General features: G+C 38.9%; 1 protein-coding gene across 1 annotated transcript in view; it reads left to right on the top strand.

Moving 5' to 3' along the window:
• ADGRL3 (adhesion G protein-coupled receptor L3) overlaps positions 1-24,412 on the top strand; it is a 575,448-nt gene that overhangs the window by 418,831 nt on the left and 132,205 nt on the right. The window contains exons 20-21 of the mRNA XM_063294636.1: positions 20,885-20,951; positions 23,702-23,793. Coding sequence (XP_063150706.1) covers positions 20,885-20,951; positions 23,702-23,793 — 159 coding nt within the window. The remainder of the gene's footprint in view (positions 1-20,884; positions 20,952-23,701; positions 23,794-24,412) is intronic.

Below are 24,412 nucleotides of genomic sequence, written 5' to 3'. Positions count from 1 at the left end.
GACCCATCAGCTTAGGTGCCAAGCATGTGTCAATTATTGAAATTGCATGCCCTTCCTTTGTCTTCCCCTCTCTGAAATGTGACCAATAAGCCTGAACCCTCTGACTTTGGAGACAGGACATGTTTGGAGTGATTGAAGGCAAAAATAAAAACCAGAAGCACAACAGGACAAGTTTTCACCAGAGTGGCAAATCAGCTCACACTTGGTTGGTGATTGGAAGTGTAAAGGGTTTTCTGTCTTCTAATAAGTGTGATGTGCTCACTTCCTTATCTGACAAGAATATGGAAGGACAAAAAGAGGATATATTAATCAGTCTAGAACCAATACAAGAATGCCAGATACCATCCGAAGATTAAACCACCCCCACGCTCTACCAATATATTTCACGACAAATCACTGTCTCTGTTGATGTCACAGAGATCTCCATTTCTGAACAACTTATTGAAGTATGATGAATTAAACAAGTTTTCATTTGTTTGCACAAAAGCTTTCAAACAAACAGTCTGGAAGGTATGCAGAAGTATTTATATTATAAATAATATAAGGGCAGAAGAAAAATCATTGGCAAAAAAGTGAATAGAGGAAAAAAGAGAGAGGTAATCAATCTGAAATTTGTGGATTCTTTCCAACTCAGTGGATAGCAAATAACATCAGCAAAACACCTTTTTTCCCATTTCAAGAAAAAGAAAAGAATCATGCTTGACTTTAAACACCCCACCTTCCCCCTGATGTTTCTAAGAATGAAATAATGTCTGTGGAGATTTCAAATAGCATCATCCTTTGTTCTTCAGGATAATCCTACCATCCTAGCCGTTATTCCCCAATTTTGTTGCAAAGATAGCCTTCAAGGCCAAATGTTGAAGTGTAGCAGACATAAATAAAACAAACATAAATGCATTGAGAGCCCTGCGCAAGTAAAGCAAAATGAAAAAGTTCTCTCAACTAGGCATGAACCTAGATATAGGAAACATTCCTCCATAAGGGATGCACTTCTGCAGAAGTGCAGAAGATGAAAGTTTCGTTAACTCATTTGTGACCACATAAACAAGTCAATACTGTGCATAAATTGGAGAAGGTAAGAAATGCTGTATTGGCAGTCTGTTCCACAAGCAAATTGCCCTCAGTGGTAAATACACTAACTGACAGGAGACCAGAAAGAATTTACCGGGAAACTTCTGTTCCAGAGTAATCTGCTGAGTTCTGGAAGGTTTTTTGACTCAGATCTGTAAACTTTCCAGAACTGGCACATTTACTAACAAATTTAATAATGCAGAGAGAAAGCATTGATTCAAGAAACAAGTCCCTCATCAATGCCATGGAGTATAGGGCAATGGCCTCCACATTTGACCTCAGACTGCCCCCACCAGTGGAAATTAATCTAGATGAAAGCATAAGATGATAGTAACACAGCAGAAGTCTCCATTCAACATTAATTCTGATCCTGAGCACGAATCTGTAAATGAAATCGAAGACCAGTTTGAGAAGATCAGATCTATCTAGTGCCAAGGGCTTATGACAAAATTTCATTCCAGGAAAAGAAATCAATATTGCTGTGAGAAAACAATGTAGGAACCTCTAAGGCAGGAGAGAGGTTAACCTTCTGAAACCAAGGAATGGAATTCCTGATACACTGAGCCACAGGCCATAGCAGTCTATTTTCCTGCGGCAGCAGATCAAACAATTGTACAGTACAGTAATTGCTCTCCTTGACTGAGCATTTGTGTTCAAATTCTGCAAGCCAGTTCCCTACTCTTGAATGGAGGTTTTCAGAGGAAAGCTTCTGCTAGTCTCCTGAAACACAGTGGGTCTGATGACCAAATGCAGCAACCCGGACGTGATTCTTTATGTCCTCAAATTTGAGTTCTTCTTTGTCCAGGAGGCTGGTTGCCAGGCAAAATGCAGATGGATGGATGTTCTTCCAGCCAACTGAAAGTGTGAGATGTGCCAGACAAAGATTTGCTACTTTTATTTCCATCAAGCCTAAATGTCACATGCTAAAGAGCTCCATCTAGGCTGTGAAATAACTGCATGATTTACATTTAGATTCTGCTGCCTTTTACTAATAATTGTGTATATTCCTCCTGCTACCTGTACCCATCTACTATTCAAGGATACATGCTGCAGGCCCATAAATTAGATAATAAATTTAAGAGTCAACTCCCCTGAAATGCTAAAAGCTATAGGAGGTGACTTTAATGCTAGGGTAGGTTCTTGCTATAGCCCTTTATCTTATATTTGAACTTACTGAACAAACTGAACAAATGTTATTACGGTCAGTGACCAGTACAAAAAGAGAGAGGGAAACTACAACAAATATCTGTGCACATATAGGTAAATGAATAAATAGGTAAATTTAAAATAGCATTAAAAGGTATAGATATAAAACCTATTGAGCTGATCTAGTTGACTAATCCTTTAAAACCTGTAATCTATAAAATGTATCTGCTTTATTTGCTATATTACAATCCTTGGTTGGGTACACATGTGAATAAGTAAGAAAAAATGAAATGGAAGAAGCAAATAACTTTGTGGCATACAATATTAAAGGGGGACAAAACATAGAATTTTGCCTTGCTAAGCCCGCTGATATTGAACCTACATTAATAACATAATTTCTTGGCCTCCCCCTACACAGACTTTTTTCCTGTTTTAAAAATTGCTATGCTTATCAATTTTGAAGTTGTATTGATTCTTTAATGCTGCTGTATGTTCCTGTTGCTTTATTTTGATTAGTTTAGCATAATAAAATACAGTTTTTAAACAATTCCAACACACACTGCCCCAACAAAACTAAGGTACCCTGACTGTAACCTCCCAGTCAAATAACACATGCAGCTTTCTTTCAGGCTCCATCTTTCCATAATTTACATCTAAAAAATCTAAATGTGATGATCAATGGGGATTGATCAGGAACTACTATGAGCACCATCAATAGTCCAATAATCAGTTGCATCTTGCTACAGCATTTGGACAACTTCAAAATGAATAAATATTCATCCTTTGACTTGGGAGTTATTTGTGGAGAATCTGTTCCACCCAAATTTAAATGCAGAAATGTGATCTTCTTATATCAAGTGGTTGATAAAAGTAGATTTTTCCCTTACAGAGTCTTGTAATTTAGCTTTTGCATATCCATTTCCACAAACTAAAAGCTCCACGACACTCACAGTGCTTACAAGAACTATACACACACTTGTGACAATTTGCAAAGACTGACACACCCTGGTTCTATAATGAATACCCTGGTTTGACAAAGAGTGTATAAAAACAAAGATCTGGTTGCCACTAGTATGCTCATAGAATCAGCTGAAGCCCTGCTTCCTATTAGTGGTTCATACAAAGTAGGAGAAACATGAACATTCTACTTATTGTACTTTTTCATAAAGATTGTTATAAAAGTATAGCATTGCTTCTGATTAGGAACATTTCTGGATATCCTCATGAATTCTTTATTAAATAAATTCTGGTAGACCAAGTCCCAGACATCACACTTCAAATATTTAAGGTTTACTACTCTGCCCACAAGTCTAGGTGCCAATTTACATCTGAGTAGAATATGGTTGTGCTTATACTGGATCTTTCAGTTTCCTTTAAAATTGAAAATTACATGTGCCATTCAGTTTCTCTCTTGTATTTTGATCTGTGATCATAAAGTTTTTATCAATCAATCAATCAATCAATCCATACTGTATAAAATCAAATATCACTTCAATGAAAGGTTGAGTAAAATCAAAACATATATAAAATCAGAATATGGAACTGTGCTGACTTAAACATCTGGCAACAAGTTACCAAGCTAAAGCTTAGGCACACACACAGTCTGGGATTGAATTGTCCAAGTTTATTCACAGTAGAATTAGCAGGAAAAAATGTGGTTGAGCAACAATCCAGAGGTTAAGATACACAGCCGATATATAAGTAACGACTTCCAAGAGTTAAGCAGCAAGGTGTTATATAGATATTAGCAGAAGTCAGTTATTCAAAAAGCCAGTTAATTTATTTAGGTATGTGATAGAAAAGCATTTGTTTGTTTGTTTGTTTGTTTGTTTATTACCTATTTATTCATTTGATTTTTATCCCACCTTTATTTTTGATCAACTCAAGGCGATTCTTAATGCTTCCACCTCCTATTTTCCCCACAATAAATATATAAGACATAGTTGATATTGATGTTGAGAGTCCACTGGAGATGAGCAGCCAATAACTTTAAATCAGTAAGCAAATAGATGATGATGATTATGATGATGATGATGAAGTAGTAGTAGTAGTTTCAGTAGCAAATTGATCTCAGGGAGAAACTTTTATAAAGGAAGCTTCTAAGCCCTCATCGAAGCCCAACCAGAACTAATTCTCCTGAAGCAGGATGTGGTCTACTTGGGAGGAGCTCTTGACTCCCCAGATAAACCATTACTCCTTGAATTCTGATTCTCCTCTATGCCTCTGTCCTCTCAACTTGGTGCAGCCACCACTCTCCAAGACTTGGAGAATTGTGTAATTTCATATGGGTGGAAGTTCTCTGAAGGAGGCTTCGTTCTTTAGGACAAGACTCAGCAAATTCCACATCCTGTTCTCCTCCTCAGATAAGTAGATATGAGTATGAATACATTTGGGAATAAAACAATTAAAATGATCAAAAATAAAATAGCTAAATTGCTTACTACCATGTAGAATATTAAAAACACTTCCAAGTCAGGCTTCACTCCATGTAATTTTCTTAGCAATGGTAGAGAAGTGATTCCTGATTGCCTTCTTCCAGGATGAATCTTTCTTCTTCCCAGTCTAACCTAGAGCAAGTAATGTAAAATTAGTTATCCAATATTTCCATCACAGCACCTTGGGTAAAGTGGTTTATACAGAGATGTAAGGCATACAATAATTTTTTTTTCCCTGGGAACTAAGTACAGAGGGCAAAACAATCAGCAATGCAGAAGATCTTGGGTTTCACTTCAGTCAAAGTTTCAGCTATGATATGCCATTGGAATTTCTAAATACCATGCCTCAAGCAAAGAGCTCTGACAGAAATCTAAAGACTGTAAATGCCCTCTAACTCTGAAGAAAGGTCAACATCTCAAGAGAGAATACTCTTCAGTTAGTGGTTTTGAGACGAGAATGGCAAGTTGAGAAATAGGAACCACTAACAACCATCCTAACCTAATGATTATAAAAATAAATGATTTTTAGATCATTTGGTTTAGTAGACTGTAACCCTTCTACACAAAACTTCAACTTCAACACTGCTGCATCCAGTCTCCCTTTCTTAGTTGTTCAAGGCAATATCATTTAATAAGACTATGGCTTAATCTGCGCCCATAAAGAAGATAGAGTAAGTAAGTGTTACTAGGAAGAAGGAAACACCTGAAAGAAGTGCCAAGCCCCTGAGATCTAATAGATGTCATCCCCAAATTTCTGTATAGGATTTGCCCTTAATGTTAACAATATCTATCGATCTATCTATCATCTATCTATCTATCTATCTATCTATCTATCTATCTATCTATCTATCTATCTATCTATCTAAAAAGCTACAGAAGGGTGTGGAGATTAAGGATAAGACTCAGCTACTGAAAAAATACAAGGGCCTGACTCCATCTGAAGCCCTAGAGACTGCTAAACAAAGGCTCACAGCGCTGGCCACCAGGCTAAGGGGATACCCTAGAGAAGCAGAGGCCAAGAAAATAAATTAAATAACCATCCAAGGTGTACTCCCAACTGCAGTACAACAACACAGTAACAGCAGAGCTACCAACAGCAGAAACTGAACAGTAATGGAAGAACATATGGGGGAAAGAGAAGACACATAACACCAGTGCAAAGTGGCTGCAGGACCTGAGAGCAGACCACAGCAATCTCCCAGAACATGAATCAGTGACCATCATAATTTCTTATTTTATTTATTTATTTATTTATTAATCAAATTTATCACCGCCCATCTTCCAGAAGGGACTCTATATAATAGCAGACATCCAACAGCAGGTCAAGAACATGAAGAGCTGGACAGCACCTGACCCAGACATGATCCACACCTACTGGCTAAAGAAACTAACAGCAATGCATGAATGCCTAGCAGCACAGATGAACCAGCTACTAGCAGCAGACTCCCACCCAGACTGACTAACACAAGGAAGGGCAGTGCTGCTCATGAAAGACCCCCACAAAGGAACAGCACTGGCCAAGTACCAGCCAATAACCTGCCTCCCCACAACATGGACAGTCCTATTATAACCACCAAGCTACAGGACTATATGGGCCAGTACATGAGCACAGCTCAAAAGGGCATTGGGAACAACACCAGAGGCTCCAAACACCAGTTGCTCATAGACAGAGCAGTCGCCCAAGACTCAAGGTCTAGACAGACCAATCTGAGCACAGCCTGGATTGACTACAGGAAAGCCTATGACTCAATGCCACACACATGGATCTGTGAATGTCTGACATTATACAGAGTCAACAGGACACTAAGGACCTTCCTCAAAAACTCAATGGCACTGTGGAAGACAACACTGGAAGTCAACTCAAGACAACTTGCACAAGTGGCCATCAAGTGCAGCATATACCAAGGTGATGCACTGTCCCCACTGCTGTTCTGCATAGCTTGACTCCCTCAGCCAGATAATCACAAGGACTGGATACGGATACAAGTTCAAGAGTGGAACTACCATCAGCTACCTCCTCTAAACAGATGACATCAAGTTGTATGCCAAGAGTGAATGAGACATTGTCTCACTGATCCATCTGACACGGATCTATAGTGAGGACACTGGGATGTCATTTGGACTAGAGAAGTGTGGCCAGATGGTAGTAAAGAGAGGGAAGGTAGTCAAGACTGATGAGGTGACACTACCAGCAAGCCACATAGTAGACGTACAGACCAGCTACAAGTACCTTGGTATCCCACAGTCACATGGGAACCATGAGGAGGAGGCAAGAAAGCCAGCAACATCCAAGTACCACCAAAGGATAAGACAAGTCCTGAAGAACCAGCTCAATGGGAAGAACAAGATCCATGCCATTAACATATATGCCCTGCCAGTCATCAAATACCCTGCCATTATAGTGAGCTGGCCAAAGGAGTACATGGAGGCTGCCAATGTGAAGGCCCGGAAGCTCCTCACAATGTATGGAGGTTTCCACCCCAAGTCCAACACTCAGAGAGACTGTACACCAGCCAGAAAAAGGGAGGGTGTGGTCTGGTGAGTGTCCAAGCCACTGTCCTGGATGAGACCCACAGCATCCAGGAGTACATCAGTAAGATGACACCGAAAGATGAGCTGCTGAGAGAATGCTGAGGCAGCAGTGAACATGGAAGGAAGATCAAGCAGAGGAAGCGCCATGGCAAGACAAGACCCTGCATGGGATGTACCATCAACAGATAGCTGAGGTGGCTGACCTTGGGAAATCCTACTAGTGGCTGGAAAGGGATGGACTAAAAGACAGCATTGAGGCACTGATCATAGCAGCACAAGAACAGGCACTAAGCACCAGATCCGTAGAAGCAGGGGTCTACCACACTAGACAGGACCCAAGGTGCAGACTGTGCAGAGTGGCCTCAGAGATAGTCCAACACATAGTGGCAGGATGTAAGATGCAGGCAGGAACAGCATACACTGAATGACACAACCAAGCAGCTGGTGTTGTATACAGGAACATCTGCACAGCATCTGGGCTAGACCCTCCCAAGTCCAGATGGGAGATTCCACAGGGCTAAGATCCTGTGGGACTTCCAGATCCAGATGGATAGGCAGGTACTGGCCAATCAACCAGACATTGTGGAAGTAGACAAGGAACAGAAGACAGCAGTAGTGATAGATGTAGCAGTACCAAGTGACAGCAACATCAGGAAGAAGGAGTATGAGAAGTTGGAGAAGTACCAGGGCCTCAAGGAAGAACTAGAGAGGATGTAGAAAGTAAAGGCCAAAGTGCTCCTAGTGGTAGTAGAAGCCCTCAGAGCTGTGACTCCTAACCTGGGAGAGTGGCTGCAACAGATCCCAGGAGCAACATCAGAGCTCTCTGTCCAGAAGAGTGAAGTGCTAGGAACAGCTAAGATCCTGCACAGAACCCTCAGACTCCCAGGCCTCTGGTAAAGGACCCAAGGTTGAGGAAGACACATACCACCCACAGGGATGAGAAGGGAATTTACATCTACCTGTCTATCTGTCTGTCTGTCTGTCTATCTAATCTTAAAAGCAGCTGGCCATCTCTAGTGTGTATGTGTATATACCCAAACATACAGTCTTCTCTATAACTACCTAATAATCATAAAGATCAATCATTAAGTGATAGCTAATAATGGCCCCATGTAAGTCTCTTGTCAAAATATAATCCCCAATATTTAAAAGACTGGATCTATTGTACATCCCACCAAGTAAAAACTTCTATGCAGAATTTATATCTGAAGATAAAAATTGGGCCTTTGAATGATTGTACCGCCATACAAACATGTTCAATTCAAGACAGGATACTCTGATTTTATTTAGGAAATAAAAATCAGTTCATCGGTAGCAGTGAAACCCAGGAATATTATCAAGCTGGTTTGATCTGATTTGTGTGAACAGGCTGCAATTATTTTCCCATTCTTCCTGGGTTCTTTCAGAGGGGCGATATGTTGAGTCCTGGCACTGTGCCTGTGAACCTGCTCTGAGCAGCCTGAGCTCTGAGCCTCCCAGGCCTCTTCTACTTCTTGCAGAGAGGAAGCTGGGACCCTCTGCAGCTTGGAGTAATTATGTGTATCTTACAGTTAAGTGGGGGATGTAGGGGAGGGAATGTGCACTAGACCGCCTGTCTGTGCATGGGAGGTGGGGGTGGGGAATAGAGGCTGTTGCCAAATTTAGATAGTCCCCAGCTGATACAGTTTTAGTTAAGAGATAAATGTAGTAGTGTCCAGCGTTTTGAATTCAAAGCAATTTGAGTTGAAGCAGCCATTCTGTCCTTACCAGAGTTGCCAGAGTACTGAGGGCATTCTAATTTTAAGCTCGAGATGTTTCAGACTGAAAATATTTTTCATGCCCCTAAAAAAAAGGAAGAGGAGAAAAGCTATTCTGGCTGCAAGAGCAAATACACAACTCATGGCACTTCTGCACAAGGCTTCGGTGCCAATCTGGAAACTGTTCTAGACTGTTATGCTTCCATACATTTGGCAGTGTTAAGGAACAGAGCTGGCTGAGCTTAACTCTGGCATGCATGAACTGTTTTGTTTTGTTTTGTTTTGTGCTGCTGTTCTGCTTCTTCATTAGCGGGAACGCTTGCTTTGCACCACTCCTTAGCTTCATGTCCTATAAGGAAAATGCAAGCTTGACCACTTTGCAGCTCCCCATCCAGCCAGGTCAGCTCAGCCAAGGAAGAAGGGGTGAAATTGACAAGGGTTTCGCCTGTTCCGCCTTTATTTCAGTTTTGTATGTGCCAGCACACAAAAGACAGACTACCAGGGTGTTCCCCCTGTTTCTTTCTTTCTCTGTGTGGAATTGGGATGAAGGGGGCAGCAGAGAATGTGGCAATGGTTTTTCACTCCTTGGTCTTGCCATGTCAAGTCAAGTGACACGAAGTGAAGGAAATCACAAATTGCTTTCAAACTGCTTTTGAGGAATGACAGCTGGCAGTATGGGGTCACCTTAACAGCAACAGGGACAGAATGTATCCTTATTTTACCCTTCAGCTAATATAGATGGCTGTTAAGGTCTTTTGTATACCAATTATGTATAGTATTAGGTTAGTGCAATATCTGGATAAATCCAAGTCATATTTCATCTCTATTAGTTATGACCGGTGTCTGATACTAACAAATTCTATTTTGTAAATGAAAAGCTGATGAAAAAACAGTTAAAAGCTGATGTAGGATGCTAAGTTGACTCCTTAATAAAACATAGACCTGATCATTTTACTTTTATTCTTTCTAAATCCAGCCTATCATAAATAATATATATTTCATTCCTACATGGATGAAATAGATACCAGGTAAACATTCAGAGGCTGCAACGGGGTATAGATAATTACTAGGATTAGATGGTTCACATTTTTGTAAATATTGGTGTAGCCATGCTTTGCAGTCATTCTAAAAGGAAATTACCATATAGACGGATGTATATAAAAAAGCTTAGCTAAAACTGGAGACCATCAGTCAATATCTACAGTGCAGGAATCTACTACTACAGGATCCCTGACAGATGGCCATCCAGGGTTTATTTGAAGACCTCCAGTGAAGAAGAGTCCAGCGAAGTAGCTTGGTCCATTACTGAACAGCTCTTACTGTTAGGAAATTTTCCCTGTGCCCAATTGAAATCTATTTCTCTCTAGTTTAAACCCATTGTTTCTTGTCTTCTGGAACAATTCTGAACAATTCTGCCCCATCTGCTTCACAATAATTCTTTAAATACTAGAAGACATGTTTCTCTGCAGTCTTCTCTTTTCCAGGCTTGTTCCACCTAGTCAAGATTCTCCTGAATATTGATACTGTCTTCCTATGTGTTTTGTATACCCCCATCTTTAGCCATCTTTAAATTTGATAATCATACTTCCTAAGGCCTCACCTCATTCAAGTCATATGCTGAATAACTCAAGACATAGAATAGGCACACCACTTCTTTGAGTAATTTCAGTGGATATGCTTATTCAACCAGGTCTATATCCACCTAATAGAAGCATAACCCAGCCCATATTTTGACATATTCTCTACTAGAAAATCATGGGAAACTATTAAATGCTTTGCTGAAATCAAGGTACACTAAGTCCACCATATTCAACTGTGTTCAACTAAACTGGCCGTTCAAAGATGAAGTGACCAGATAAAGTTTGGCATGATTTATTCTTAATAAATCCTTGTTAGCTCATGCCAAGTAGTGCATTCTTTGCAAAATGCTCATCAGCAAACTGCTTAGTAATCTGTTTCAGAGTTTTGCCTGGTATTGATATCTCGCTGACCAATCTGTAATTGCCTGTGTCTTCATTTTTCCCAGTTTTGAACATTTTCCCATGTCCAATAATTTGACACTATGCCCATTCTCCACTGTTTCTTGAAAATCACAGGAAGGAGATCTGAGATTATAACTGCAAGCTGCCTGTAGTCTCTGGGATGGAATGAGGACCCTCAATATATTCGTCAACCTTTAATATAAATGCCATTTGGTCTCAGTGAGGAAGAATAAACAGACTTGCTGAGCAGAGCAATATCAGCAGCATATAAATGAAAGCTAAATCAATCAATAGCAAAGTGCCTTTTCCAGTGATAGAATCTTACTGTAGACTTCTTTGCATCTGAAATCAAAGTTTTGGGGGCCACATTTGCCAATAGAACAGGACAAGAAAGTGGGGGATTACTCCTCTCATGCCAAGATCCACTGCTATATGCATTTTCCTCCATCCCACTAATTACAAGAGTGCTGAATAGATTTTGCTAAGTCTTCTCACTCTAACATTGGTAAAGCTGTGGAGGCTCCAGATAACCTTGATTTTAAACACTATTTCGGATATACAAGAACTTCTACCTGTACCTGCCTAACTGGCAATGCAATAGCAAGTTGTCACACAGTCAAAAGCAAACAGCCAAATCAGTCCATTAGCAAAAGCAAGAATCAGGTTAAAAAAAAGGCCCCCTCATCCAAAAGACTGGCTTCTAGTCTGTTACTTTGCTTGAGAAGGACAAAGAGGTGCAGTGATGTGAACCTTCTTTTTATTATAAATAAGGCTTGTATTTGATGTTCAACAGTCACTGGAATTATTTTCCAATGGCTTCATTAACTTTGTTTATTTATTTAATTTATTTTCTATCCTGCCTTTAGTATTTCTATAAATAACTCAAGGTGGCGAACATACCTAATACTCCTTCCTCCTCCTATTTTCCCCATAGCAACAACCCTGTGAGGTGAGTTGGGCTGAGAGAGAATGTGCTACAATAAATCTACTCATCAAAGCATTGGTATCCTTGGAAGTCAGTTCTTGCAGTTTCTCACCTAGCTGGCTGAGAAAAGTCTGACAGGTCTGATATCCCCTCTCAGGATCAAGGAAGGATGCACACCCTGACCTGAAGTTAACTGTACTTCATGCCACTGTTCCATAGCAGGTGTTTCCTCTGAGTTGATCTACGTGTACTGTGTGCAAAAAGGCCATCAACTCAGTGCAATTATGAGCTAAAATGCTTGAGTTTCTTGACCTGATGAGCCAATGCATATTTCATTTCACTTCTCTCTCCATGCCAAGGGATTATAGCACTCACTGATGCATGTTTATTGAATGGCTTAGCAGACTTCAGAAACTGAAGGGACACCAAAAGCCTCCTTCCCACCAAAAATCTCTACCATAGCAATTAAGGATGTGGGCTCTGCATAGCACATCTCCCATATGTATCTGATGACCCACAGTTAAATTTAAGCAATTAATTCTTTAGCAAGCCTTGTCTAATAACATAATTTTAAAATGTTTTTTGTCTAAGCATAGGAGAATTACCAGATCCATTTAGTTAGTCTTAGCATATTTTATTACTCAAATCAACTTTTTCCCCCCTACATTGCCAATCATATTATTTTGGAGAATCTGAAACACTATCATCTGATGGCATGGTCGTTAAGTACAGTATAAATGGGTCAATTATGTTCAGGAATTTAGCAGATATTTGCATTTGTTTTTCTTCCATAATTTCCTTATATTAACTGACTGACTTGCAGTGACCCCTCTATCTAATATCTAATACTACCCTTAATTAAATATTTCAAAACCTAAGAACTAATTTAAGGGGAGATGACACATTCATATATATCATCAATTGTTTAAGACTGAACAAGTTTGAAAGGATGAATTTATATTAGCTGGGGATTAGAAATGGGTTCTTAATGAGTATTTAGATATCAGTGACTTTAAAGGAAAATATGCTCAGTCCAATGGAACTATTTAATCATGGAATTACTCAAAGCTTATCAACTTCTTGATGCTTGAAGGACTAGTAGCCTATTACTTAGAGGTTATATATCAATTAATCCCCTAAATTATTCCTGAATATATGGTATCCAAATCTCATTTAAGTTAGGTTCATATAGTTAGCAAAGACACAATTGCAACAGTTGCGATCTACCATTCTGTTCCATTTGATTTGTATGCTATTTTGGCTCTACCATACTTCAGTTTTAAATAGAGATCATATCTTTTTTCTATTATATAATATTTTGATTAAATACTATATTCAGAGGATATACAAAATCATTTTCAAGTAAATGATCTGAATTTAAATCCTGTGTTTTATGGAATGCCATGAAAACTGCCTCTAATGGATATTTAGTATGAATGGTTTATTGCATTTAAAAAGAATTAAAGTTTGAAATAAAAAAAATAATAGGATACAACAGAAGTGGGAGCTAAAGAAAAAGAAACTGGAAATCCTGCAATTTATGCTGTTTTCAATATAAAGACTTATTAGTACTGGACACTGAAGATATTAATATAGCTTTAATTTACATGAAATATAGAAATTATGAGTTTGAAAATAATTCATTAGTATTAGCCCCAAGGCTATAAACTCTGTATTGAATATATGGAAAGAAGAAGGAAATGCAAATGGAAAGGGGTGACCTATATGTGAAAGACAGGTAAAGTCCATACTTCTGAAGATTGTCTTAGTGTGGAAGGCAGATCTAGGCACTGTATGGTAAGAAAGAATAGCGATAAAGAACGTTACAAATTTGCAGTTGTAGTGGTGCCTACAAGACATATTTTAAGTGAAATACTGTGTTCGTATATAAACAAATACTAGATGGATTGAGGGCAAACTGGGAGAATTGCACCAATTAATGCAAGAAGAGAAAAGCATGATGGGCTTTTTCTTTCAAGCTTATCCTGATTGACTTGGCTGCTCCACCCGAGAACAATTTTTGACAATTGTTGTACCGGATTTATTCAGCCCATTCTTTTCTTCTTCTGAATTATTAAAAATCTGCCAAGTTTTTAACTCAGTGGATTCAGTTTGCTTATTCAGATAATTCTCCTAAAAATGTATGAACTCAGAGACACTGCTGCCGTAGCTAGTGACCAACTCTAATAAGAAAAAGGAAGAAGTCATATAATAAAAAAGACTTCTGGGGAAGACTTAAAGCAGGGGATAGTAAAACTGAACAATGGAAATTACCAGCTGTGGAAATTCAACATGAAGGTGCTCCTCTCATTCTTCAAGGACAGATCATCTACATCAGAAAGAAAGCTGCAGTGAGAGGTATGTGCGTGTATTGCACAAACCTATGGGATGAAGCTGCCAAGAGGATAGTAAATGCACAAGTATATGTATTTCTTGCTGGAACTAGTAGAACAGAGGACTAAGGGGAAAATGAAAGGCAATCCTTCTAAGGTTAGAGAAGTTACCATGCAGACAAAACAAACAGTGTATTGAATGCTCCTAACAAAGGACTGCTTGATCTGGAGAACTAATCCAGGCAGGTACCCAGAATGCCCAAAGATGGGCCAAAAATCAGGAAAAGAATGAGTGAGATACTGCAGAGTTATTTGGTGCACTGCCTTGACAGCAACAAGCACAAGACCAGATATCGACTACACACAAGGGAGAAAGTCTTCCTTATCAAGGGAAAGAGCATCAGTATAGAAGGAGGGGCATCGATTTCTAAGCTGGCCATGCCATCCAAAGACAAATGCAGGAACTTTTTGTGGTATGTGCCTTATCTATATGAGATGGCTAATCAGTAACAGCTATCAGTACATCTCCACAGAAATGACTGCACCATTCAGAATGGAAACATTTCTAGTTAATGGATCTGCAGATGAATACGTGTATAAGATATTGCATCCACCTCAGGCAGAAATGCCTTTGAGTTGCATCATACAAAGGCCAAGTTGATTCACACTTCATCATACATAAGCAGCCAAAGAGAGCCAAGAGATAAATTCCACAGAGACTTCTGCAGAACACTGAAGACACTAACACCATCTGGAAACAAGGATTTCATCATCTTAATTGATGATTATTCCATTAGCATATATCTTACAAAGTATAACGATGAGATGCAGGTGGATGGCTCAAAGGCTACATTTGCCTCTCCAGCTCATTTTTTTTAGCTCCTGCCACCCACCCACCCCCTTCATTTTGCCAAAATTAGTCAGGAATACATATAGCACACTTTTTTACATATTAATGTTCAAAAACACCAAGTAAAGCATACTATATATATTAAGCCTCACTAGACTTAATGCCCTTACTTTACTTCAGAAAAAACTAAGCCCCCCCCCCAAAAAAGCAAAGCCAAAATAAAGTAGCACATAGCATTATAGAACCCTCCTGCATGGAGTTACCAATAAGGCAGCTTCTGGACATGCCAAAGTATTCCTATATGGTGATCCCAAGGCATCCCTACCCAAAAAGTATGTGCTGGACAAGTAGGATCCACCTGAACTATGTGGTCCTACAAGCACCCAAGCCAAACTATATAAGGCTTTTTAAATCAAAACCAACCACTTGGAATTTTAGCCAGAAGGTTATGGGTAACCGAAGAGAGATGGCAACACTTATAGAAGAGTACAGAGATGACCTTGGAGAACATATGTGATGACTGTTCGTAAAGCATGAGTTTAGCCTGGGAAAACAGGAAGGTGTGAGAAAGAAACTCAAGATTGCCTCTTTTTGGTATAAGGGGGGGATGCTATTAGGGTTTTTATGTATTTATCATTTATTTTATTTTATTTATTTTTTATCATTTATTTATTTGAATTTATTAGCCACTGAACTCCAATGGACTCCAAAGATAGTGTTGTTATAGCCTATATCAATTAGCTAGAGTTCTAGCATTCCTTATGATGTCTGTTTCCTGACCTGGCCTACCTTGAAGGACTGACAGCATTCAGGTTATGTGCAAATAACAACTCTCATCTGCTAATAAACAGGCTGCTGTATTTTGTGTCAGTTGCAACTTCCAGGTAAACTTCAAAGGCAACCCCATGTAGAGAGCACTGCAGTAATTTAGCCAGGACAAGGGTGTGAGTCCCAGTTGCCAGGGCCACTTCCTTCAAAAAGTGCTACAACTGGCATACCAGTTGAAGCTGAACAAAATCCCCCAGCCATTGCCTCCATCCCCTACCTGGTTCTTATCCTAGGAAGAGCCCCTCAGACCATGTATCTGCTCCTTCAAAGAAAGGGCTACCCCGTTCAGATAGCCAGATGTTTTCTAGTCAAACAGTGACCAGTCTTTCTGGGATTTGGCTTCAGTCTATTTCTCCAAACCCAGACCCTCACAATATCCAGGCACGAAGTCAACACTTCCATTGCATTACGGGCCTGGAGCTGAGATGTCAGTCCAGCTTGGTGAATTCTGCTTCACAATGATAGGAAGATCCAGGGAGAGCCTCTTCAAGACAGGCTGTACCACTGCCTCATGGCATGTGGCACCAACTCCTTTCCAAACAAGGCAGTGACCACCTACCTTACCATGAGGCCATTGTTCCATAAATGATGACTGCAAGCCACTTTTCTCCTGGAATGGTCCAAGTGCAAGGGTCACATAGTTCCAACATCTCAGAAGAGATACTGCTGATGTGATGACCATATTATTGTCTGGCAAACAACGTGATCTCTCCTGAAACAGGTGTGTCTTGTGGAATGATCACATATCATTGGAAAGGGGTAAAGAAAACTATAAGCAGGGTTTCACATCAAGGTGGGGCAAACTAAAGCTTTTTTTAATAATAATTTTTATTGAGTTTCAAAGAAAGAATAAAAACTACAATAAAAAAGGAAGAAAAATATCTTTAAAAAGTGCAGAAATGCAAGAGAAGAATTTTTTTTAAAAAAAATTTACAGGAGGATGTGGCTTCTGACTTTCAACAGCAAGGATATACAAAGTTTCCATAATCAATCTCTTACTCTATACTAAACCAAAACACCACATTATTTCTATAAATCATTCTCCTTCAACACGTAATAAAAATCACCAAGTACAGTTACTCCTCCACCTTATATTAAAATAAAGAAAAAAAATTATAAACCTCCTGAACATCTTTCTCCCCTCCAAAAGATAAAACATGTTTAATTATTCCCTTCCTTTTCATGGCATTCCATCAGGAGATTCACTCTATTTATGGCTTGCAGATCACTCTCTCCCTTAAATTTCTCCAACTCCACTATCCAGTCTTCATCCAGCATCTTGACAGAAATCCCAGTCTCAGTCTTAAAAGAAATCTTGCTATCGCTCTTGGATTCCTCAATTTCATCCACCACATCACCAATCTGATGGCACATTTTAGCTCTCATATTTACCACAATGTCCTGGATATCTTGCATAAAGGTTTGATAAAAGTCAAAAGATATTTGTTTGAAGTCCTGGTGAAGGTCAGAAAAGATTTGTTTGAAATCCTCCATGTCTCATGCAGTAGATTATGGCGCCCCCTAGGAACTTAATCAGTGAAAGTTGAAGATATGGAAGAGTTCCGGAATGTGTTTACATAAAGTGAGAGTGAGATAGCAGACTGTTCTCAAGGGACAGTGAAGACAGAAAGCTGAAGATTCAAATCAGCTGATTCAACGTATAGGAAAATGCTAATATTTTCAAATTTAATACAGAAATAATAACAGGAAGACAATTATTTACTCAATCTTTGAAATTTCCTTCGGAAGGAAAACAAAATCCAAAACTTAAAAAAAAAATCTAAAAGTAATCCCAGAAATAACATTAAGCACCAAGAGGACTGGCTTCTCCTTGCTATAAAAAGCCTCTCTTGGGGTACATATACTTAAAAACACACACACACAAATTGCTGATTTAGAAATGGGGTGGCCGGACTTAGTGGACCTTTAAGGCTACAGTGCGGCTTGGAAATGGTGACATCTCCGCCTCCTGGGTACTCTTACCAGTCAAAAGCAAAATGCAATCTTCTGGCTGCAAGCTGCCATTTCAGAGGACAAATGGGATAATTCCAAGTATTCTCCTTAATCCAGAGAACATTTCTGGGCTTCAGGAAAACCTGCCTGAGCCCGAAAAAAGTTGCTGCATTGTCCGCTCTGCCCACCGAGCCAGTGGGCACAGCCGTTCACCATTCCCACCGGAAGCCATGGGGCAAATTAAAGCTTAATTTGCTTAAAAGGCTTATATTAGCTTTAAAAAGAGAGGAGGACTCTCTGGCTTGTAAGATTAATCTAGCTAGCCATGTGTCTGACACATCCTCCTAAAAAGCCCTGCCCATCAGTTGGAATACCTGCAAGGTCAATTGTGTTTTGGCTAACTGGTATTTTCTCAAATGGGGAAAAGTGTGATATGGTTGAAGTTGCTCCCTAAAGGGTAGAGTGCAGTGGCTTCCAACTTGTATGGATTATGAATGTCCATGCAAGAAAATATCCTTCCTCCTTTGGTCCTGGGTGAACAAAAGTATTTTTTGCAGGGTAAATCAAAGACCATTGCCTCCCTTCTTCATCCTGCATGGACTGCCTGAAGGAGGAGACAAAGAGCATTCAGTTCCTGCCTCTTCCTACACAAACTCATGACATAACTGGAAATATCTATATATTATGGAATGGTGGGCTTCTTCTCACTAAAGCCCAAGCCCAAGATAGAATTTTGCCCTCTTGAGCAGGTGGGAAATGAAATTCTGCCCCTATGCTAGTAATAGTACTCCAACAGTTCCTATATATACAGTATATATAGGCTCATGCATAGTACAGACCTAATTAGTGATTACTCAGCAATCAGGTGGAGTTAATTAAGCATATCTATCCTGTTGATCTAGCAGAGGATACCTTTAGAAGTATAGGAATTTGCTCAGGCTGTTTTATTTTTGAACCAAACAAAACTTGACAGATTTTGCCTTGATTCAGTCTGCTTTATTCAAACCCTTCTGCTGACAGGCAACTCTGAGGAGCAGGATGAATAAGCACAATTGAAGTTTGATGTAAACATGCTTACAGAATAACTATTTCTATGGAATGAGTTTCAGTCTCTAGAATTTGATGAATTACATCATAGAGTACTGAAGAGATTTGCTGACGTTCATCTCTTTTAGCACGATCTTTGAGAAAACTTGGAGAACTGGTAAAATACAGCCAGAACTTGCTTAGGGACTACCTCAGTTAGCGATAGTTTGCAAATACAACAGTAGTAAACAGAAGTAAAAAAAATCATTTTCCGACCAACGCATGCACTTACACCCAAATTTCTGCACTTGGCAACAACATTCGCTTGTTGCACAAGAGAACTTTATCTAACGAGCAGCAAGAGCAATCTTTGCAGCATCTCTCTCCCTCTCTCTCTCTCTCGTGGTTCGCTTAGTGGCCATTTCATCAGAACAAATTGTAGTCGCTAAAGGAGGACAGACTGTGTCATACAACTGGAGGAGGGCAAATATTGTCCATACTTTGAGAAAGGGAGGGGAAAGGACAGTACCAAAACAAAATCCAAAGTACCGTAGATCGGTCAGTCTGCTGTTATTTGGGGTGATTCTAGAGCAGATCATAAAATGATTCAGCACCTTGAAACAATTCAATAATTACCAGAAGTCAGCATGGATTTGTTAAAAGAAACTCTACACTCGCCTTATCTTACTTTTTCATTAGGTAACTTCCTTAGCAGATGTTGGGAATGCTGTAGACACTGATGATTTCAACAAAGCATTTACAAAGTACTTCCAGATAACCTGATCAACAACTAGTTAAGTGTGTGCTAGATGGCATAAATTAAGGGGCTACATGACTGATTCAAAAATCTTAATTAAAGAGTGCTCATCAACAGTTTATCAAAGAGACTACATCAACAGAAGGATGTTTTGAAAATGACAGAAAGTAATAATCTCCCTTTATTTTGCACTGGTCAGACTCCAGATGAATTACTGTTTCCAGTTCTAGATATTACTCATTAAGAAGGATTCAGACCAACTGGAACAGATGCAGAAAAGGGCAACAGAGATAATTTGGAGGCAAGAAGTAAGTCCTATGAAAACAGATTTAAGGACACCTGGAATGGTTAACCTTGAAGTAAAAAGACGATAGGATGATAGGATACTTGAAAAGTTATCGAACCAAAAGAGGCGAGGACCTGTTCTTTATCATTCCAGAATGCAGGATGTTGAATAATGGATTCAGATTATAGGAACGTAGATTCTAATAGAAGTGTGACAGTAGATCCAGCCAGAGAAATAGTGGGCTCCCTATCCCCGTGGATATGCTCAAGTGGAGGCTAGGTACTAGACAGGCATCTCTTTGGGATGCTTAATTTGGATTTCTGCATTGACCAGAGGCTGGACACAATGGCCTAATGGTCCCTTCCAGTTCTAAAATTTTATTTATTTATTTATTTGTCTAATTTATATAGCTGTCCATCTCACAAAACCATCTGTCTTGTAGCTAGTGATACTCATTTTGTCACTACACAAACTAGAAATGGAAATGTAATTTCCAAGATCATTAAGCACTGGGGATATTAAACATAGACAAAATTAAGTGATGAATAATTTAGGTTATGAATCTCCTGGCTTAATCCTAAGGTTCATTTCTAGAAATATTCATGAGCGAGGGAGGAACCTTCTGAATCTGGTTAAGTTTCAGACCTGCTGATACATTTTTCTCTTCACTTAATTTTTAAAGATTTTCTTAAGCAAAAAAGCCACCTACTGTGAAGCTGATAGGCTGCAAAGAATGGCTGTAAGCTAGATTTTATGGCTGTTTTCATAATTATTTTTAATTGTGAACATCTTTAGCAAGTAAAACCTGTACTATTTCCCTTGTTTCCTCCAGAGTTTAATATCTGACTGTGTCAATAGCATTACCAAACCTAAAGAATATGATCCAGTTTCATTGAAGAAGCAGCGTATCATTTCATGCCTCTTAATTAGACAACTCCCATTTCTCTCTGTCATTCACTTACTCCTGATATATGCATCATGTGTTATCCCTGAATGCCATCTTTTTCCTGCATTATCATTACAGATGTTGGCTTCGACTTGACACCTATTTCATTTGGAGCTTTATAGGACCTGCAACTTTGATCATTATGGTAAGAATTCTTAATTAGCTATGTTTTCTAGAAATGCAACTCTATTTCAATGCATCTCTATGATCTTGCATGCCTTGCATCAAATGTAACTTGATTGGGAAAGGATGATGCCAGAAGCCTGTGAGTGGTATTTTCTACCATGGAAGAACACCTATAAAAATGTTTTGCTTTAAATCCCTGAAGATACTGTGACTGAATAGGAAGAAGCAGACTTGGCCTCACAGTCATAGCTCAAAGAGGGCAGACAGTGGGTCTTTGCAGAGGTACATTTAATGTACCAGTTATGCCCTTTGCTGGATTGGGAGGTCCTTCAGACAGTCATTCATGCCATGGTCACTTCATAACTGGATGATTGTAATGCATTCTACATGAGGTTGCCATTGAAGACCACCCAGAAGCTACAGCTAGTACAGGATATGGAGGCATAGACAGTGATGCGGATATTGTGTTATGCTCACATGACCCCACTGCTTTGGGAGCTGCACTGGTTACCAATTGGCTTCTGGGTGCAATTCAAGGTGCTGATTATGACCTTTAAAGCCCTTCATGGCATTGGGCCTGGGGACTACTTACCTCCAATTGTTTCTGTCCATCTGGTACAATCAAGGACGGTGGATGTGCTTCAGGTCAAATCAATTAAACAGTGTCATCTTACAGGAGCCAGGAAGTCTGGCTTCTCAGTTGCAGCACCTGCCCTCTTTAGTGGTCCCCTTTAGTTAAGTTTGGTTTTATAGCTGCTTGTATTTTTCTTCCAGTCAGCTGTGATCTCTTTTTATATTTAGTGTTTTTTCCTTTTTATTTATAAGCTTCCCAGAGTTGTTAAGGAGTTGGATGGCCTCAAAACTGAATAATAAATAAATACTCATACAGTATTTCCTAAAAAGACAAACTTTTCTGTAAAACTTCTCCAGGAATATTCATTCTTTTATTAAATTTTTCAGTTAAAAATAAATTGAAGGAACTTTTTGACAACTCACACTTACTTGCTTGAAAATAAGTTTCTGATACATTTCAATATTAATTATTTTACCTGTATTCTTTCACAAGTGTCTTCCTATGTAAGAAAATTATTCAGTGCAAATCTATTCTATCAACATTTTTCGACAAGCATTTTTTCCCATGCCATTCACTTCATCTGTTTCCTGTCAAGATCATCCAAAGACTGACATCCAGACATACAGATCAGCTGGCTGGCTGGCTGGCTGGCTTTTGGGGCTAGTTTATTTGCTGTCTGACATCAATCACAGTCTGCACTGCAACATCACAACCAGCATGTCACAACAACATTGTTTGTGAGTTTTGAAAATAGGAAAAAAAACTGAAATAGAAGAGAATTTAAGATTTAAAAGGGCAAGTCACATTCCAGTTAACGTAATTTATGTACTGATATACTGGAAAATCAGCAAGATCTACTGTATGTTTTTCCAGCTTTAACTTTTTCACTAGTTATCTGTATAATGAAAACCAAGATTTATAAAATCAAGAGACTCAGTAGAGATATTTTTTCCCCTAAAGGTTCATATCTCCTGAATGCCTTTCTCTTTAAGTGAAGGAAGATAATCATTCAATTCACTGGGATTTCTGGTGTCTAGTGGAGCCAGATTCTTCAGAGAAGATTTGCTGCTCATAAAATTGCTGCAGCAAGTTTGGAGAAAGGATAGAAAGCCACTCTGAGTGCCATCAGATTAAAATCATTTTTACCTAATTCAGTGTTAGATTATGATATAACAGTGGTGCCCCAAAGGAAGAAACAACGTAGGATTTCTCTGGTATAGGAATTAATGGCTCCCTTGAAAAGGATCACAGCTTTTGGAGAATTTTTGTTCAGACTTCCTCTTTTTAAAAAGTTACTTTGAGCAGAGGTTGAATCTGGTTTGTTCCTTATTCTAGTTTAAAGGTGACATTTTAAAAAAAATCCAGGATTGTAATGACTTACACCAATTAGTGGTTGAGTATAGTGAAATTGCCTAGTTTTCATAATTTATAAATTTATAAATTTTTGAGCCAATTTATAAAAACAAAGCTTTTGCAGTTGGGAGGGTATCTCTACACTGTCTAATGAAATCTACTTTGTCTATCCTCACAGTACTGATTTTTAATTTGCAGTGTCCTACATACTGTATTACTTCATTCTGTCTTCATTCAGTCTTAGAGAGTCTTACATATCAATCTTAGTAATGTGCTTGAAGAATAAAGATAAACACACTCCAGGGGCCCAGATAACCAATGTGTCATATTTCTCTTTTACTGTTAAAAAAAAAAACCATTAAGACTATCTATTTGACATTATGGTGGGGGGTAGTTTTGTGAATTTTATTAACTTCTTTTCTATGAGCAGCTTTCTGTTGGCCATGCAAACTAATAAAGTCCAGTATTCACTGGACTTTATCTGCTGTGGATAATGCAAAAGCTTACTCGAGCATATTTCTCATGGAGATCATGCCAGGTTATTCCACTTCAGACTGGAGGAAGAAGGTCACAGGACAGGAAATTCATCCATATAAAATTAATAATTATTTAAATATACTGCCAGAAAGAAAACTTCCTAGATCTTCTGGCGGACATCTACTGTTTAGAATATCAAGACGCTTTACTGTGTGATGTGAACAACTATTCAGTCTTGAGCCTCTCTGCTTGCTTTATGCTATTATAGTCCATGAATAGTTGTATCATGTCGAAGAAAAATAGATTAATCCTTTTCCTCTTCTTATAACTTGCCTTTTCATTTTATTTATTTGATTTTATTTCAGCTCAATGTAATCTTCCTTGGAATTGCTCTTTATAAAATGTTTCATCATACTGCCATTCTGAAACCTGAATCAGGGTGTCTCGACAATATCAAGTAAGTAAAACCCTCCCCCTTTCTTTGTTGTTTCCAGGTGGATTACACAATGGAGTCCCAAACCAAGATTGCTGTATTTGTGTCCTCACTGAAATCAAGGGTGCTGGGGAGAACTAAATGGATGCTCAACTGCAGCTAATTTACTGTGTACTTAAACCATCCCAATAGTGTCCCTATTTTGTTACTCAGTTTTTCACATTAATGTCTTGCTTTGGGGGGGAGGGGTCAGGTAAGTCATATTCAGGCACATTGGAACTCTACTTCATGAACAGATCCCATGGAGCCATGGGGAGGGCCAGTAATCTTTTCAAATGGTGGCCATAGGTATCAAAATAATTTTTAAAGGAAGAAAAAATCTCACGTACCTAGTGAGTTTGGTGACATTTTAGCAATCTCTTTCTCAAGGTTTTGTGTAAGAATTCAGAAATCTTGTGAGACTTTGGCCATGTAATCATATATAATTTGGGAGTTATGTGGGTGCCATTTAGGGGTATTATGGGCATTTTTATCCTTCTACAACAAAACAATATAATTTGTACTGAACATTGAAGCAATGAATGCAAAAACAGGATATAATTTTATGCTGTTGAATTATTTCATATTGTTTACTATAATTTGA

This window comes from Candoia aspera, chromosome 2, assembly GCF_035149785.1.
Source record: "Candoia aspera isolate rCanAsp1 chromosome 2, rCanAsp1.hap2, whole genome shotgun sequence".
Taxonomy (NCBI): Eukaryota; Metazoa; Chordata; class Lepidosauria; order Squamata; family Boidae; genus Candoia; species Candoia aspera.
This window is presented reverse-complemented; position numbering and strand designations above follow the sequence as displayed.